The sequence below is a fragment of the Cyprinodon tularosa genome, unplaced genomic scaffold (genome assembly GCF_016077235.1).
Source record: "Cyprinodon tularosa strain WSP-4 unplaced genomic scaffold, ASM1607723v1 ctg141, whole genome shotgun sequence".
Taxonomy (NCBI): domain Eukaryota; kingdom Metazoa; phylum Chordata; class Actinopteri; order Cyprinodontiformes; family Cyprinodontidae; genus Cyprinodon; species Cyprinodon tularosa.
Genome location: NW_024038232.1, coordinates 1,020,187 through 1,039,043, shown reverse-complemented (window position 1 = coordinate 1,039,043; position 18,857 = coordinate 1,020,187). Strand labels below are relative to the sequence as shown.

The 18,857-nt window shown below is 35.0% G+C and overlaps 1 protein-coding gene across 1 annotated transcript; it reads right to left on the bottom strand.

Annotated features, from left to right (window-relative positions):
- Nucleotides 1-8,551: 8,551 nt before the first annotated feature.
- On the bottom strand, nucleotides 8,552-15,994 carry nudt3b (nudix (nucleoside diphosphate linked moiety X)-type motif 3b). The gene is made up of 5 exons (XM_038278503.1): nucleotides 15,692-15,994; nucleotides 14,555-14,665; nucleotides 12,562-12,606; nucleotides 12,381-12,465; nucleotides 8,552-12,129 (listed from the first exon to the last, which is right to left on the bottom strand). Exons 1-5 carry the CDS (start codon nucleotides 15,788-15,790, stop codon nucleotides 11,933-11,935), a joined length of 537 nt encoding a protein of 178 aa, XP_038134431.1. The 5' UTR covers nucleotides 15,791-15,994; the 3' UTR covers nucleotides 8,552-11,932.
- Between the last annotated feature and the right edge of the window lie 2,863 nt (nucleotides 15,995-18,857).

The window sequence follows — 18,857 nt, the reverse complement described above, 5'->3', positions numbered from 1 at the left end:
CTGAGATCTTGGCTCAGATTTAGTTTGTATACCCAGAGCAAAACATGGAGCAGCTTTTGGTTCTTAAACTCTAATCTGGAATAAAACTCAAATCTGAAAGCACTGAAACCCTAAATCGCTTTAAAACGTATGTGTCATGTAGTTTTCAGTCCATCTTTTTTTTTTTCCTCGTCATTGTGATGTCACCTTTTTAATTAACTTTTGTCTTTGTTGCCTTTATGCCACTTCAATCTTTTACTTTCTCATGTAAAGCTCTTTGAATAGTCTTGCCCTGTAAATGTGGAAGAAATCTTACCCCCTATCCAATTTAGTTTGTCCATTTTTTGCTATATACAGGTGCTGGTCATAAAATTAGAATATCATGAAAAAGTTGATTGATTTCAGTAATTCCATTTAAAAAGTGAAACTTGTATATTATATTCATACATTACATACAAACTCATATATTTCAGATGTTTATTTTGTTTAATTTTGATGATTACAAATGACAACAAATGAAAATCTCAAATTCATCATATCAGAAAATTAGAATATTGTGAAAAGATTCAAAATTGATGGCCCCTGGTGCCACACTCTAATCAGCTAATTAACTCAAACCACCTGCAAAAGCCTTTAAATGGTCTTTCAGTCTAGTTCTATAGGCTACACAATCATGGGGAAGACTGCTGACTTGACAGTTGTCCAAAAGACGACCATCGACACCTTGCACAAGGAGGGCAAGACACAAAAGGTCATCGCTAAAGAGGCTGGTTGTTCACAGAGCTCAGTGTCCAAGCACATTAATAGAGAGGCGAAGGGAAGGAAAAGATGTGGTGGAAAAAAGTGTACAAGCAAGAGAGATAACCGCACCCTGGAGAGGATTGTGAAACAAAACCCATTCAAAAATGTGGGGGAGATTCACAAAGAGTGGACTGCAGCTGGAGTGAGTGCTTCAAGAACCACCACACACAGACGTATGAAAGACATGGGTTTCTGCTGTCGCATTCCTTGTGTCAAGCCACTCTTGAACCACAGACAGCGTCAGAAGCGTCTTGCCTGGGCTAAAGAGAAACAGGACTGGACTGCTGGTGAGTGGTCCAAAGTCATGTTCTCTGATGAAAGTAAATTTTGCATTTCCTTTGGAAATCAAGGTCCCAGAGTCTGGAGGAAAAGAAGAGAGGCACTTCATCCACGTTGCTTGAAGTCCAGTGTAAAGTTTCCACAGTCAGTGATGGTTTGGGGTGCCATGTCATCTGCTGGTGTTGGTCCATTGTGTTTTCTGAGGTCCAGGGTCAACGCAGCCACATACCAGGAAGTTTTAGAGCACTTCATGCTTCCTGCAGCTGACCAACTTTTTGGAGATGCAGATTTCATTTTCCAACAGGACTTGGCACCTGCACACAGTGCCAAAGCTACCAGTACCTGGTTGAAGGACCATGGTATCCCTGTTCTTAATTGGCCAGCAAACTCTCCTGACCTTAACCCCATAGAAAATCTATGGGGTATTGTGAAGAAGAAGATGCAATACACCAGACCCAACAATTCAGAAGAGCTAAAAGCCACTATTAGAGCAACCTGGGCTATCATAACACCTGAGCAGTGCCACAGACTGATCGACTCCATGCCAAGCCGCATTGCTGCAGTAATACAGGCCAAAGGAGGCCCAACTAAATACTGAGTGCTGTACATGCTCATACTTTTCATGTTCATACTTTTCAGTTGGCCAACATTTCTATAAATCCTTTGTTTTTATTGGTCTTCAGTAATATTCTAATTTTCTGATATGATGAATTTGAGATTTTCATTTGTTGTCATTTGTAATCATCAAAATTAAACAAAATAAACATCTGAAATATATGAGTTTGTATGTAATGTATGAATATAATATACAAGTTTCACTTTTTAAATGGAATTACTGAAATCAATAAACTTTTTCATGATATTCTAATTTTATGACCAGCACCTGTAGTTTTAAGTAGTCCTAAAACTGATTAGGTCTGGAAAATAAAATCTGGGTGTTGAATGTGATCCAGAATCACTGGGCTTTGGGGGATTTAGGCAGATAACGTCTCACAGCCAAGTAAAGGTTTTTAATTTTCCCCCCATTGGTCCCAATTTAAAAAAGGGAAAAAAATATATGTGTGCTCATCATAGCACTGAAACAGCTCTGGTGAAAGTCACTAATGATATTCTCATGGCCTCAGATAATGGACTTGTATCTGTGCTCGTCCTGTTGGATCTTAGTGCTGCATTTGATACAGTTGACCATAATATTCTTTTAGAAAGACTTGAATATTTTGTTGGAATTAAAGGAACAGCACTAGACTGGTTTAAATCTTATCTATCTGATCGAATTCAGTTTGTTCATGTTAATGATAGATCTTCAACACGCTCAAAGGTTACCTGTGGAGTACCACAGGGATCAGTGCTAGGACCAATTCTCTTTACTTTATACATGCTCCCAATTGGTAGAATTATTAGACAGCATGGGATTAATTTCCACTGTTATGCTGATGATACCCAGCTATATCTGTCTATAAATCCAGATGAAGCTAACCCATTACATAGATTACAGGCATGTCTTGAAGACATAAAAACCTGGATGACTCTTAACTTTCTGCTTCTGAATGCAGACAAAACAGAAGTTATAGTCTTTGGACCAGAGTCTCTGAAAAAGAAACTGATTAGCCAGTCACTTCATTTGGATGGGATTAAACTGATTTCAGATAATAAAGTAAAAAATCTTGGTGTTGTTTTTGATCAGGACCTGTCATTTAGGTCCCATATCAAGGAGGTTTCTAGAATTTCCTTCTTTCATCTGAGGAACATTGCAAAAATTAGAAATATCCTGTCCAGGGGTGATGCTGAGAAACTAGTCCATGCATTTGTTACTTCAAGGCTGGACTATTGTAATTCTTTACTATCAGGAAGTCCACAAACTGTAGTTAAAAGCCTTCAGCTGATCCAAAATGCTGCAGCCAGAGTTCTAATGAAAATTAAAAAGAGAGATCATATCTCGCCTATCCTGGCTTCTCTTCATTGGCTTCCTGTTAAATCAAGAATAGAATTTAAAATCCTCCTTCTCACATATAAAGCCTTAAATGGCCAAGCTCCATCTTATATCAGAGATCTGATTGTTCCTTATGTTCCTAACAGAGCACTTCGCTCTCAATCTGCAGGTTTACTAGTGGTTCCTAGAATTTCTAAAAGTAGAATGGGAGGCAGATCTTTTAGTTATCAGGCTCCTCTCCTGTGGAACCAACTACCAGTTTTAGTCCGTGAGGCAGACACCCTGTCTACTTTTAAGGCTAGGCTTAAAACTTTCCTTTTTGATAAAGCTTATAGTTAGAGTGGCTCAGGTTATCCTGAGCTATCTCTATAGTTATGCTGCTATAGGCTTAGACTTTTGGAGGACATAGGGACCCCCATTTCATCATTCTGCTTCATTCTCTCTCTGTTCTCCTATTCTGCAGAATCTGTTAGTTCAATCTCTAACCTTCTGCTCTCTCTGCTTTTCCTCAGAGTAGCTTTGCCTCGTCTGTTCCTGTTTGGCTGTGACGTCATCCTGGAAAGAAACATCAGCTGTGCTGCTTCTATCAACACCCTTGTTTATAGATGTTGGAGATCGGCCTGTTTTCCAGTGTGGTCCTGTTTCTCTGACCGTGACTGAGTGGATGTGCTCTCTTCGTCCTCTGGCATGGGAGCTGCCTTGGAGCTCGTCTGCCTGGCTGTGTGTTTCCTGGACGGGGCCGCCTTTTACAGCTGCTTTTTGTATCTCTGCTTCTGTCTCCTTGAACCCCAGTCGGCCTCGGCAGATGGCCGCTCACACTGAGCCTGGTTCTGCTGGAGGTTTCTTCCTGTTAAAAGGGAGTTTTTCCTCTCCACTGTCGCTACAAGCATGCTTAGTGTGGGGGATTGTATTTGAGTCAATGAGTCAATGCAATCAACTGGTTTTCCTTAGATAGAAAACTTTGTATCAATTTGATCTGGTTGAACTGTAAAGTGCCTTGAGATGACATGTGTTGTGAATTTGGCGCTATATAAATAAACTGAATTGAATTGAATTGAAAATTGAATTGAATTAGCAAAATTATTGTCTTCATCTAAGCCTTCAACTTGTATGTTAGATCCAGTTCCAACCAGGTTATTTAAGGAGGTATTCCCCTTTTATTCCTCCTCCATTTTTTGATGTGAAAATTTAAATTTTCTCTGTTACAGGGATATGTACCCAAAGCTTTTTAAATTTTCTGTAATTAAACCCCCTTTCTTAAAAAAACCGTCTCTTGACCCAGGGTTTACTTGGTCCCAAATTTTAGACCTTTTAATTTCCAAACTTCCTTTTTTATCCAAAAATTCTTGAGAAAATGTTGCCAAAAAAGTTTTTCGAAACACTTCCACCCTAATTTAACTTTTTTTAAGGTTTTTAGTCCCGGGGTTTAGAGTCTTTATTTGCACTGAAAAAAGCTCTGGTGAAAGTCAAAATAAAATTTCATTTGGCCCCCAGATAAAGGACTTGTTTCGTGCTCGTCCCCCGTTGGATCTTAGTGCTGCAATTTTTATACAGTTTGACCATAAATTCTTTTTTGAAAAAACTTTAATATTTTTTTTGGAATTAAAGGAAAAAGCACTAGACTGGTTTAAAAATTTTTCTACTGAATTGGGGGAAAAAAACAGTTTGGGTTCATGTTAAAGATGATCTTCAAAAACGCTCAAAGGGTTTCCTGTGGGGGTACCACCCGGGGATCATGTGGGGCCCAATTTTCTTTACTTTTACATCTCCAAAAAGGTAGAATTATTAGACAAACATGGGGATTAATTTCCCACTGTTTTTCTGATGATACCCCAAATATATCCCGTCTATAAATCCAATTAAGTAACCCATTAATAGATTACAAAATGTTTTTGGAAAGGCATAAAAACTGGTTTACTCTTAATTTTTTGCTTTGAATGCCCGACAAAACAGAAATTTTAGTCTTTGGGACCAGAGTCCCCTGAAAAAAAAAAAATTAGCCAGTCACTTCATTTGGATGGGATTAAAAATGTTTTTTGATAATTAAAGTAAAAAAATCCCTTTGGGGTTTTTTTTTTGATCAGGGGCCTTTTCTTTAAATCCCATATCAAAGGTTTCTAGAATTTCCCTTTTTTCTTTTGAGGAAAAATTTTCAAAAAATTTGAAATATCCCGTTTCCAGGGGGGTGCTTTAGAAACTAGTCCATGCAAATTTTTACTTCCCAAGGGGAAGGACTATTGTAATTTTTTAATTCCCGGAAGTCCCCAAACTGTATTTTTAAAAACCCTTCAGTGATCCCAAAAAAGCTGCAGCCAGAGTTTTTAATGAAAATGAAAAAAAAAAATTTATTCCCCCCTATCCCGGCTTCTCTTCAATTTGGGTTCCGGTTTAAAAACAAGAATAGAAATTTTAAAAACCCCCTTCTACATATTAAAACCTTAAATGGCCAAAACTCCATTTTTTATATCCCGAGATCTGATTGGGTTCCCCTTAAAGTTCCTAAAAGAACACTTCGCTCTCAATCCCGCAGGTTTACTTGTGGGTTCCCAGAATTTTAAAATAGAATGGGGGGGCAGGGTTTTTTTTTAGTTAAACCCGGCCCCCTCTTTCCCTTTGGGAACCAACTACCAAATTTTTGTCCCTGAGGGGGACAACCCCGTCTACTTTTTTAAAGGTAGGCTTTAAAAATTTTTAAATTTTTTAAAACTTATAGTTAGGGGTTTGGGTCAGGTTATCCTGAAACCTTTTCTATAGTTATGCTGCTATAGGCTTGACCTTTTTGGGGGAAAATAGGGACCCCCATTTTTATTTATTCTGCTTTTATTCTCTCTTTTGTTCTCCTATTCTGCAGAAACTGTTTTGTTCAAACTCTAACCCTTTTGCTTCCTGTTTTTTTCCTAAAAGTAGTTTGCCCCGGGTTTTTTCCGTTTGGTTTTGACGTCATTTTCCCGGAAAAAAACATCAGCTGGGGGGCTTCTACAAAACCCTTGTTAATAGATGTTGGGGAAACGGTGTTTTCCATGTGGTTGTTTTTTCTGAATTTATGAGTGGGGTGTGCTCTCTTTGTCCTTGGGTGGGGCTGCCTTGGAGCCGTCTGCCTGGGTTTTGTGTGTTTTCCCGGACCCCGGGGCCCCCTTTTACAGTGGTTTTTGTATCTCTGTTTGGGCTCCTTTAACCCCCGTCGGCCTCGGAGATGGGGCCCCTACACTGAGCCCGGGTTTTGTGGAGGGGTTTTTTCCTGTTAAAAGGGGTTTTTCCCCCTCCTGGGCCCCTTTCCAAAAAATGCTTAAATGTGGGGGATTTTTATTTTAGTCCCAAAGAGTCAATGCAATCAATGGTTTTTTTTTAGATTGAAAAAATTTGTAAACAAATTTTAAATGTATTATCTGGTTGAACTGTAAAAGGTTGGATGACATGTGTTGTGAATTTGGGCTTATAAAAAATGAAATTTAATTGAATTAATATATATATATGGGAATATATATGAATATATATTTTATTATATAAGTATATTATATTTAAAAATGTATATTATTTTAATGTATTTATTTATTATATTATTTTTGTATAATATATTTTATATATATATTAATTATATGTATATAATATATGTATATATATATGTATATATATATGATATTTTATGTATTTTTAATTTTGTTTTAAAAAATATATGTTTAAAAAAAAAATGTATATATATTTAAAGTATATAATATATGTATTTAAATGTATATGTATAAATGGAAAAGTTTTTAATATAATATGTATATGTAAAATAATTTTGTTAATATTATATATGTTTTATAAAGAAAATAAATATAAAAATATTTGTGGGGAGGGGGTAACAGTGTTTATGTTTTTGTATTATTTATAATTTTTATATATGTAATATTTTGTTTTTAAATATATATATATTTATTTATATGTATATTATATGTATAGTATTTATTGTAAAATAAAATATGTTTTATGTATATGTATATTATAGTAAAATGTAAAATAAAATATTGGGAAAATATATATATGTATATTTAAATATTTGTATATGGATATATATAATGTATATGTATATATAAAATATATGGAATTTTTATATATATTATTGTATTTAAATTTTTTTTATTTTTTATATATATATATATGTAAAAATAAATTTTTATAGTAAAATATGTGATATTATTAAAAATATAATGTAAAATATAAATATGTATATATTATGTTATTTTATATATAATTTTATTTTAAAAAATTTTAATTTTATATGTATAATAAAAATGTAAATGATTGGGATAAGTATATTTATTTTATATGTATATTAAATTATATTATATTATTATAAAATATATAATTTTAAAAGTATATGTATTTTATATGTAATATATTTATATATATATATGTTTATGTATGTATATGTATAATAAGTATTTGTTATATATATTAAAATTTTATGTTTTTATGAAATTTTATATGTATATGTATTATAAATTTTTTAAATATATATATATTAATATATTTTAAAATTAATTAAAATATATATATATGTATGTATATATAATTTTAAAGTATATATATCTTTTAAAAAGTATATTTTATATATGGGAATTTTATATATTTTGTATGTATTATATAAAATATATATTTTATATAATGTATATGTATAAAATATATATGTATATATATATATAAAGTATATGTATATATAGTTATTTTTAAAAAATATATGAAAATTAATTTTATATATGTATATTTTATATGGGGTAAAATATATTGTAATATATATATGTATATGTATATATGTATAAAATTTTTTATATATATGGGATGTATATTATTTTTGTAAATGTTTATGGGAAAAAATTTTATGTATATGTATATATGTATATATATATGTATATGTTTATGTTTTATATATGTTTATGCATAGTATTTTATATATATGTATAAAATATAGTATAATATGGGATATATATGATATATATATATGAATTTAAAAAAAGTATAAAATTTTAAAATATATGTTATATATAAGTATATTTTTTTATGTATAATGTAAAATAAAATATAATTTTAAAAAGGGTTTTGTATATGCATTTTGTATATTTATATTATATGTTAATATAAATTTTTTATATATATATGTATATATATATGTATATGTTTATGTATATATATATGTATATGCATATGTATATATATATATATGTATATGCATATGTATATATATATATGTATATGCATATGTATATATATATATGTATATGCATATGTATATATATATATGTATATATATGTATATGCATATATATATGTATATATGTATATGTATATATATATGTATATATATATATGTATATATGTGTATATATATATATGTATATATATATGTATATATATATATATGTGTATATATGTATATGTATATATACACTGAAAAGAACATTAAAAGCTATATCTCACAGCCCTAAAATTGTGTTTTAAGTGTTCAGTGTGTGCTGCCTTGTATTACACAGCATGTTTATTGAACAAACCCAAAAAGAAAAAAACATTTGGACAGAAAGACACTTTACAGAATGTGAAATACTGCTGTTTATTTGTTGGCACATTTATATTACAATCTTAAGTCTTGCTCTGGTTTTATTCCACAGTCCCAAACGATGAAAGAGAGGAAAACTATATTCCAGTGACACAAAATAAACACAAGTTGTTTACAAGTACGTAACTTCCAGGCTTAGCTTCACATCTAGAAGTTTACACACATTTGTAATTCAGTTGCAAGTAATTTTGGGGTTATAAAACTTTTTTTGCAGTCGCTCAGCTGATAAAGGAGACTGAATGTTTACAATCCTCAGCTGTTGAGATGTGCTTTTAATACTCATGCCATGGCCACAAGGTGGAGCTGTTTCACTGGCAAACATGATTCTGATTCCCACTTTGGAGAAGGAAGTGATGTTATCTAAAGATTCAGTGTAAAAAAGAAACACCCTCTGGTCTGCTTCCTTCAACTACAGAGCCGGTTTTGTAAGCAGAAACACCAAGGATAAGGGGTATATCATTTCGGCCATCTTTAATTTTTGGGAATGTGAAATTTATTGGTGAGCATTTATTTTCTCTCATGCTGCATTTCAAGACGACGTTGCTTTTTATTGAAGTCTGAAACTCAGTGAGGTTTTTCCCCAATAAGGAACAATAATTCTGAACCACAGCCAAAGAGCTTTCCTGGTTTTAGGTTGTTCTTTTACCTTTATATACAGCATTATCTCATCACAAAATCTGGTTTAGCTAACATATTGGTGGTTAGAAACAACCTGCGATTAATAATTACATTATTGGCTATTACCTATGGAAATCCTCCTCACATTCATTTTGACAGTACCCACCACTCAGATAAAAAATTCAATCACTGCCAATTGGTCTGAGCAGCTTTTTTTTTGTCTAATTGGTAGTCATATTGATGTTCAACAGCATATTTACATAAACGGGCTTGCAGACAAACCAGGAGGGGTATCATAAAGCAAGACTTTAGTCACCACGCCCTGCAGATGCACAGCAGTAAAACCAGTTCAAAGTCTTGGGCTGGAGGGGAGTTGACCTGATTTACAAATTAGAAAAAGGTTTCAATATCTATTTCTATACACCATGCTTTTTCTTTAGACATTTGCAAATAGCCTTCAGTTGTCAAAGCTATTTCCTTCAGATCAGTTATGATGCAGTTGTTTTCTATGCATATTTCTTGATAAAATGCGCAGCCTTTTGCTCTCGATCAGAACTGAACTGTTTGATTACAGATGCGGAAAACATCCACAGAATTGCCTCTAACAAGGTGCTTAAAGTTAACCATTTAAATAATTTGTAAAGATACTAAAGCCTGTTGTTCTGGCTATTGTTTGTGATTTACTAGTTTATTTGCAATTTATAAACTTCACTGGATCACTTGGCTTGTAAGTAAGTAGGTTTTACCAATATACCAGACATTTTAATGGTGGTTCTTCTCTTATACCCAAACATAACATCCTATAAGAAGGGTATTCTAATAAGTTTCAACAGACAGGAAACCTGTGTTGATGTGCTTTCAGGGCAGAGAAATGCACCAAATACAAGACAACAGATTTGCTAATCTCTAATCTGAGAAGCAGCTAAGAAATTTCAGTTGCATTTCCGTGGCAGTAATTCATTATTTTACACTTGATCCAAAAAACAAACAGGTAAACCCTCGTGGTTTACAATCTGAAGGGAATCCACGTGTGTAAATCTATATATATTTATATATTTTATTATTAAAAAAGGCTCTTTAATCTCACAACCACATTCCTTGTTCTTTAGTCTCAGGTATACTGTTTGCCATCTCAAAAAGGAAAAAATCCCAACAGCTCATAAGCCAACAAAGAAGTTTTTAGTTCTTCCAGCCGCAGCTGAAATGACACGTAGCACTCAAAGATGTGTAAGAGGTTTTTTGTCATTTGCACTCTCACCTTTGATCTATACAGAAATAAACAATTTACAATAAAAACCTCTTACATGCTATCTACAGCGCCTCCAGTTTCACAGTATTGAGCCTGCTGCCACATGACTCATCAAGACCACGTGACGCAGCTCGGCTAAAGAGACTTGCCAAACGTTAGAGAGAAGAGAAAGAATAAGTATCCAAAAGCATTTTACAAGTTAAAAACGAGGTCTCAAACTGTACAAGGCTTGTTTGTTCTGCATCTTTGCCAAAGACAGGATAACAGATCCATTACTTTCAATGTCAATCAGCTGTTCTGAGTCTTCTTGGGGATGCAGATTAAATATAAAAAAAATAAGGGTAAAAAAATAATAAAATAAATTTGAATAATCATGTATGTAATGAAAGTGCCCGCTAAATCTGTGCTATGGTAAGAACACAATGTAAACAATTGTTTTTCAACCAAACTGAATGTGAGGAGTAAAACACAGACATGGGTTTTAATAACTTAAGTGATATGTGCTCAATTCTGAAATGAATGATTCTTTAAATCTACTTCTTTCACCCTCTAATTAGGGGGAGGAAGACTTTGTAGTCACAAGAGTATATAATAGAAGGAAAGAATGGGATTAAAACTAGGTCAATCTATCAAGAAGGAGTTAGTTTTACATCATATCTCAACATTCTTCCACTCTCTGTACAGTTTACTGTATACACTCAGCTTGAGAGTGAAACCTGTAGTGCTTGGCTAGCTTCCCAAATTAAGGAGAAACACAGTTGACACTTGAAAGTCTATCGAAATTGAAAAACTAGGAACCGTGCTTAAAAGCCGAGCATAAAAAAAAGAAAAGAAACAAAAAACTACAGTAAGAAGAAAAGCCAAAGACCTTGCCACAAATCTGTTGCACAGTCAGCATCGGGTCACTCACGTGAGCGAGACACAACAGAACAGTGCTCATGCAAGACGCTTCCCACAAATCTTTTGCTTCTGATACGCACTATTTCCTATCCTTACAACAGGGGGGGAGGGGAGCACACTTATGGGCACATTCAGTCACAGAAAACAACCGAAATAATGGAGAAGACATTAAAAAGACCACCAAAAGCCTTCAGCTTAAGCACTACGCATACACTTTTACATTACAACAGTAAAAAGTAGTTCTTGCATTCATTTGACACCACACTAAGGGTGCATAAAGGACAGGGAATGAGGGGATACTTCATGCATTTTTTTATGTAAGAAGAAGAAAAACAACGAAAAAAAAAAAAAAAACGGATCCAAAATTACATTTACAAAGTGTTTCAGACTTTTCACCTAACACCTGTCATCAAGTCTGTGCCACAATTCTGGCACAAAGGAGTTGGCAAGGCAAACCATGTTACTGAGAAAAAAATATATAGTAGAGAGGACAGAACAAAGGAGAGGAGAAAGAGAGAAGTGACACAAGTAAGAGCGCAAGTGGTGGCAAAAGCTCCGGGGGGGGGAAGTTTATTGTTTTTAGTTATCTGATACCCGAGACGGAGCTCTGATTGATGCTGTAGGTTGGTGAGAGGTCCTCGCCTATCGTGGTCACAAGTGGCGTTCCATTACTGGTCAGGCAACTCTCCTGGAGAGCCTCGAAGTAGGTGGCCTGAACAGGCTTGTGACACTGCAACACTTGTATGGCATCGTCTATTTTAAACCATTCCCTTTTTCTCCCTGTTGACAAAACAAAGCAGGATTAGTAGAAACAATTCAAACAGATAAAACAGCCCATGAAAAACAGAATAGAGTCGTGGACAAATTATCAAAGCTTACAAAGAAAGTTTGTGTGAAAATCACAAGGGCAGGAATTTAATACCCTTGACACGAAATATGACTAAGAAAACAACAAAGTCACAGTCAAGCATGTGACTGCTTGAGAATTTTATCCGTATGACTTTTGTTTTGACAAATAAACAGCCTTTTACCAATGTTGACAGAGTCCTCCCAGTCCTCCAGTACTTCTGTTACAATTAGAACATACACGTAGGTTCTGTGTTTCCTCTCCTTATTCTAAAGACAGAAAATGACAAATTAGCCCCTTTCATTTGCAAATGCACACAAAACGCTGGGCTGAGATTTAAATATATGGGAAAACCAACAACTCGCCTCAAATATTCCAACTAAGCGACCTAAGGTCCCCTTCACACCCGCCTGCAAGATGAAGGAAAACATTAGAAAGTCACAAAAGTAATGGAGTCACAGAAGACAATTATAAGGGTTGTTCTGATCCAATAAAAAACAAAGTGGAACAAAGGAATAGAGCCTGATAAACTGAAAATGAATGCCACATTTTTAAACTTCAGGGTTGTTTGGTTGAGGCAGATTTAGAGAAGTGCTGATGTAATTTGTATGGTAATTTTGAAACTGGTTTGTTTGTGCTGCAGTGGATTACATTACATAAGACTGTGTTTCTACACTGAAAATTCACTCCTTTTTCCTGAATCTTTTTTGTTAAGTCCTTGGAATCTCTCACCAGGAAACTAGCAGGAGATCAAATATAAAACTTAAAGGAACTTATTTCCTTAGACTTCTGTAAACTTTAACCCCTAATAACCCCTTTGAGAAAACTCAGAGAGCAACCTCTTTTCTGTCACATATTCATATTTCCCTCTTAACCTTAGAACCAAATTCTCATTTCACCAGATAGAGTAAACTAAACAGTATTACATTCTGGCTTACTCTAAAATAATTTCAAAATGACCAAGTCCATAACTCCCAGGTGGATAGTTAGTGAGATTCAAATACAGAGCCATTGCACTTGCTGACATTTTTGAAGCTTCTTAAGGTTCTGGTTTCACTCTATAAATAAACGTTGACTCCACATACTGTGCCATGGCCTCTGTATTACACTTCTCAAGTCCTCGACTAATTTTAATGGAAAAGAACAGGCCCATCAAGAGAAACTCAAACCATGCCAGGGATTAAGTAATAGGCCAAAAGTCAGGCTGTGGGTTTTTTTTTTCTTCAAATAAAATAAAAGACAACCCCAAGCTCAGCATTCATGTAACTGAGAGCTGCAGGGAATCATCTTGAAAGAGGATGGACAGCACTGAGGCTGCATTACAGTTATGCAATGTGTTCTAATGCTGTAGGATTGGGGCGTATCACTAATAAGAGAATAAGGTCAGGACCAGAGAGGGTAAATAGACAGATGAACCCAGCAGAACATCTGGCCCCCTATTGGGTCCCGAATATTGACTGGCATGACTACAGTAAAAAAAAAAACATAAGAAATTGCTTACTGGGTATTTGGCAATCACAATAGGAACTTAAAAATTCAAATTTTTCCTTTTCTATAAGGACAGAAAACTAGGCCCAGAAACCAGAGTATATGGCAAAATTTTAAGCGACACTCAAAATCACCATCATTCCTCTGGATGATTACTTTTAGCACTCTAACAAATGTTTCTAGCGGTGCGACTCCTAACTTGAGTCAATGAAAATGGGAAAGCCAGGGATAAGAGATGATATCAGCCTCCATCAGTGTGATAGATCACACACAAAGAATAGCCCATGTACCTATCAGAGACCTGGCAGGAACCCACTGCTGAGAGAAATCCAATAACTTTAATATCAGCGTGTCTAAGCAAAATGTCTAATTTTGACATTTCCTCCTGGATTAAAAAACTCAGTTTTTAGGGGGAGAAGAAGAGTTGTGGCATATCTAGTGTTTTATCATAGCGTCAACCTTTTGACACCATAACACTGCCTTGAAACTTGATGCTATGATACTGCTTACATGTTGCCAGGCTCCCAATCTCCCTGGTCATGCAAACAGGATGACTGCATTAACAAAAAAGATTCTGAGGGCAAGGTATTATTCCCAGTGTTAAATACAGGCACAATTAATCCGAAATGTAATACAACACTCCTCTGAGGCTACACTCGGACCAATTTGTCACACTGCAAATGGAAAGCTATTCTCAGAACTACATTTCGGTCTTCGGTCGACGTGAAGAAAGACGGGTTTTGTATTTGTGAATCAGAAGTCATTTAGTATACATAATAAATAGATATAACTTCCAATATATGTTAAAATTCTGAAAAGATACAGACAAATGACAGTAATGAGGGTTGAAAAAAGAAAATGTGAACCAACCTCTTCACACACTTCTCGAGCTGCGGCAGCATTTGGCTCCTCTTCAGGCTCCATTCCCCCTCCAGGAACAATCCACTTGTCAGGATGTCGACTGCTGCTCACCAAGAGCACCTGAAATGTATACCAAACAAGAATGAACACACACTGTAGTGTTTGGTGAATGTTTTAAAGTTAATCTGTGACATGTAAATACAAATGTATTCAGATTGTTTTGGTTTTGATTTTATTCTTTCTATAGATTTAGTTTAGTTTCAAGCTGCAAGCCAATTGGGTGAACTTCGGATCATGGGTTTCTGTGTGCTCCTAATGAATTTCCTTGAATCATGTTAAAAGTGGGCTCCTTCCTCAGTCCAGGACAAAACCTAATTTAGTCCAATCTGCCGTCCTGCTAACATGTTTTCTTACAAAGACACGTTTGTGCTTGACTGTTGAAATAATTCCTCTTATAACCAGATTAAACATCGGGATATTCACAAAGTTGACCTGAAAAAAGGATCAATTGTGCAAAAAAAACAACAACCCAAAAACATGGATTTCTATTTTCAGATACTTCAAACCCGGGATTATAATGTTTACATCGCAACAAAAAACAACAAATATCACATCAGTTAGGGTATCTTGTAGTACTTTGACATAAATATTCTAACAACATAGTTGGGTGGGAATAACCAGTTGAATTTATGCTAGAGCAGAAATGTATCTAAAATACAACTCTTACATTACATCAAATGTTCGTCAGTTACTGGGAAATATTCTTATCCAGATGAGCCTCAGTAATGAAGTCAATAATCACGTGAAGAGGCAGTGTCTGCTGCCTGACAGCTGGATCCCGGAGGAGCAGCGCTAATTAGCATGCTAAACCTAGCTTTAGCATCAGCTAACAGGCTAACTCCGTGTAACGGGCTTTCAGTTGTATAGCAAAAGAGGCTTATATAACACAATCATGAGTACGACTTAAAACTCATTTATAATACTTGTACCCGTGGGGCAAACTGCTAACCTTAAACCCAAGCGAGTAATCGCTAAAATGACGACCACGTTCATACATCTTTCGATTTACAGCTACGTAAGATACTGAAGACATCATAACTGATGGCGTTAGCATGGCCCACTAAGCGGAAACATCCCCGGGCTCACCTCCTCTTCCGACTCGCTCCTGAAGCACAGACAGGCGGCCCGCTTCTTGTAGCCATCCCCGTCGTACGTCCGGGTTTGGTTGGACTTGAGCTTCATCATTTCGGGAGCACAAAAATATAAAAGTACAGCTTCGTTTACCACGTATGAAGATGACGGTTATTGACGCAAAGTCCTCCTCTCGGGAACCTCGGCGTTTTAGTTAAAAGAAATAACTTCTTCTCCGCTTCATTTTCACAAACATAGGCACATCAACGGCACGGTCGCCATTACAAGGAGCATTTACGCCCACTACGTAATGTAACATTTAAGAGCTCTAAGAGCGTAGGGATATTGCCTAACGGGGGTTGAAGAATTGGAGCAGCAGTCACTGAAGCGGAGGGAAATGCAACACCACGCTCTGACTGGAGCGAGCCGGTGTGGGAAACTAGCAATTTGTCTTCAAACTCAAACCGCAACACCACTTGTGCGAGTCTGGTTTAGGTTTCTCTCTCATTTCAGTTTCAATTGAAATTTTTAGATAGAGTTTTATCAGAGCAAAATATTTACTGATTATTAAAATACAAAAACATGTTAAAATAGCGGCTTCAGCACTGCAGGTAACGGACAGCGTCGGAAGGTGCTTAAAATTGACATTAGATTTAACCACAATTTACATAAAAATATTTAAAAAGTCGAATTCAGTCTTATAATTCCCAGTTGTTTGCAGACATATTATAGGCAGAAACCAAACGTCTAATTTCCATTGAATGACAAAAAAAAAAAGAAAAAAAGAACACACACAACCAGTGAAAAGTCAATAACACAATGCAATCAACAGTCCTCTGTCGCTACAGGTGCAACCTGGAGGAGGAAATCCAGCAAATTCAATGACTCAATTAAATCAAAATTTTTGTAAATAAAACGTTTAACCATCATCATAATTGTCTCTTTGGAATAATGTGTTAATAATTGGCACTATGTACATAAATTAAATTGAATAAAAGAAATACCTGCTTTAAAAAACTGCTCTACATAAAGAAAAGTAGCTATGGAACGCTATGATCCTCATCACAAATAGAAATAAGCTGTGGTTTTGCATCATTATTAAAATACAAAAACATGTTAAAATACCGGCTTCAGCACTGCAGGTAACGGACAGCGTCGGAAGGTGCTTAAAATTGACGTTAGACCTGTTTGACTTACAGGAGAATGTTAATAAGTTTAGTTTGACTATATTAATTTATTATTTATTTAATTCAGAACAGATCTAACCACAATTTACAAAAAAAAAAATTAAAAAGTCTAATTCAGTCTTTTAATTGCCAGTTGTTTGCAGACCAATTATAGGCAGAAACCAAACGTCTAATTTCCATAGAATGACAAAAAAAAAGAAAAAACACACAACCAGTTCAATCTGAAAAACTCACACAAAGAGAAAAGACAATTAGGACAATTTGTCTTTTGGCGCTCAGACCTCGGCAGGAAACAAGGGCGTAGGTTTGATTTCAACTTTGGTAGGGACACTGTTGGTCTTCAGTTTCATTGGTCTGATGTCATTGGTCCTTTGCAAAAATATGCATGATTTTTTTATGCTTAATGTGAGCATCAGCGCACATTTTGTTTAAAGAGAACAACAGCATTTCTTCCTACATCAATACAAATCTTACAAGCACTACACACACTACATGCTGTTTATCAATGCTTAAAGCATCACTTGCTCTTACGAATGTGGAATTAGGACTTTTTTCCACTTTGAAAAGGTTTGCATTTAAACTTACCAGTGCCTATTTAACCAGATATAGTCTATATTCCTGCTATATGTGGATTTATCCTGTGTTTTCTTTTGAAGATATAGAATTGTGCGGAGGTAAACAGAGGTAAAACCCACTCTTATTTATTTCTTTTATCTAATATGCTCTCTCTGTATCATGCAAAAAATACCTTAAAGGGACGGCAAATAAATGTATTGTATTTACATGTGCACTGGAACTATAGGAGGAGCTGACACTGAGCATTTAAAATATTAACTTCACTATACAAGTTCTGCATATGGGCTGTAGTTACCTGCGTAGCCCATTTCATGTATTTTATCTAGGGCTGAAACAATCATATTAATCGATTATTTAAATAATCGTCAATTTAGTAATTGATTATTTATTAACCGGAGTATAGGGCCACAAAAATGTGCCTTAAGCCGGCAGAGCGACCCACTTCGAGCAGGAATTATACCAAGATTGTAAAAATATGTAAAGATTTTTCATTTGAAATACAAAAAAAAGTTTTTGTCTGTCAATATTTTCCACCCAGAACTCAAGAGGAAACGTTTGTTTCACCTGGTTTAACTTCGTAAAAAATCTTCTTTAAGTGACCTTTGGCTATCTGATTATTAATCGATTCATCGAAAAAATAAACAAATTGATCAATTTGCAAAATAGTCATTAGTTGCAGCCCTAATTTTATGGTAACATTCCAAACACATTTCTTAATACAGCACTGAAGGGCAGCTGCTTCACCCTGAGGCTGCCCTGCATCAGTATATCTGGATTTACTACAATCATATAATGTTTCTATTATATTAGGCATATAATTAGGGAATAACATACATCCCAAATAAACATCCCTGCTGTTCTGTCAGATGAGCATACCCGGTCAGACCAGCATACCCATAGTCAATACCCGTTTATCCCTTTAGTGTATCCCTTTAGTTTTGTAAGAAAAATACGCCTTAAACTACCTCAGTGGGCCTGTATCCCTTAAGTTATGTACCAAAAAACAATTTAATTACTCACTTTTTGGTATTTTTTGAAGCATATGGCAATCTCACCTGAAATAGCTTTTTTTTTTGTAGATGACTATAGGGATACACGCATGTTGAGGTAGTTTAAAGTCTATTTTTCATACAAAATAAAGGGATAAACACAGATCTGACATCTTGTGCATGTGTCTTGACTATGGGTATGCTGGTCTGACGAGGTCATCTCATCTGACAAAACACCGGTAACAAACAGGGAACAGATCTACTTAGCCTAACATATAACCTTCATAACATTTGGTGTACATGGTAATAATTTTATCTCACAAAATATAAGAGGACACTTTCATTTAAAAGTTGCCTAAACTAAACTGAAAACACTGAGAGCTTTAGATTCATTCAAGTTAATGTCTGTTCTTCATTGAAAATGTTAAA

Coding starts and splice junctions, on each gene's coding strand:
- nudt3b (XM_038278503.1), bottom strand. CDS start 15,790: ATGATGAAGCTCAAGTCCAACCAAACCCGGACGTACGACGGGGATGGC. Junction 12,607..14,554: donor CTCGAGAAGTGTGTGAAGAG/GTTGGTTCACAT, acceptor TTCATCTTGCAG/GCGGGTGTGAAGGGGACCTT. Junction 12,466..12,561: donor GCTTAGTTGGAATATTTGAG/GCGAGTTGTTGG, acceptor TTCTGTCTTTAG/AATAAGGAGAGGAAACACAG.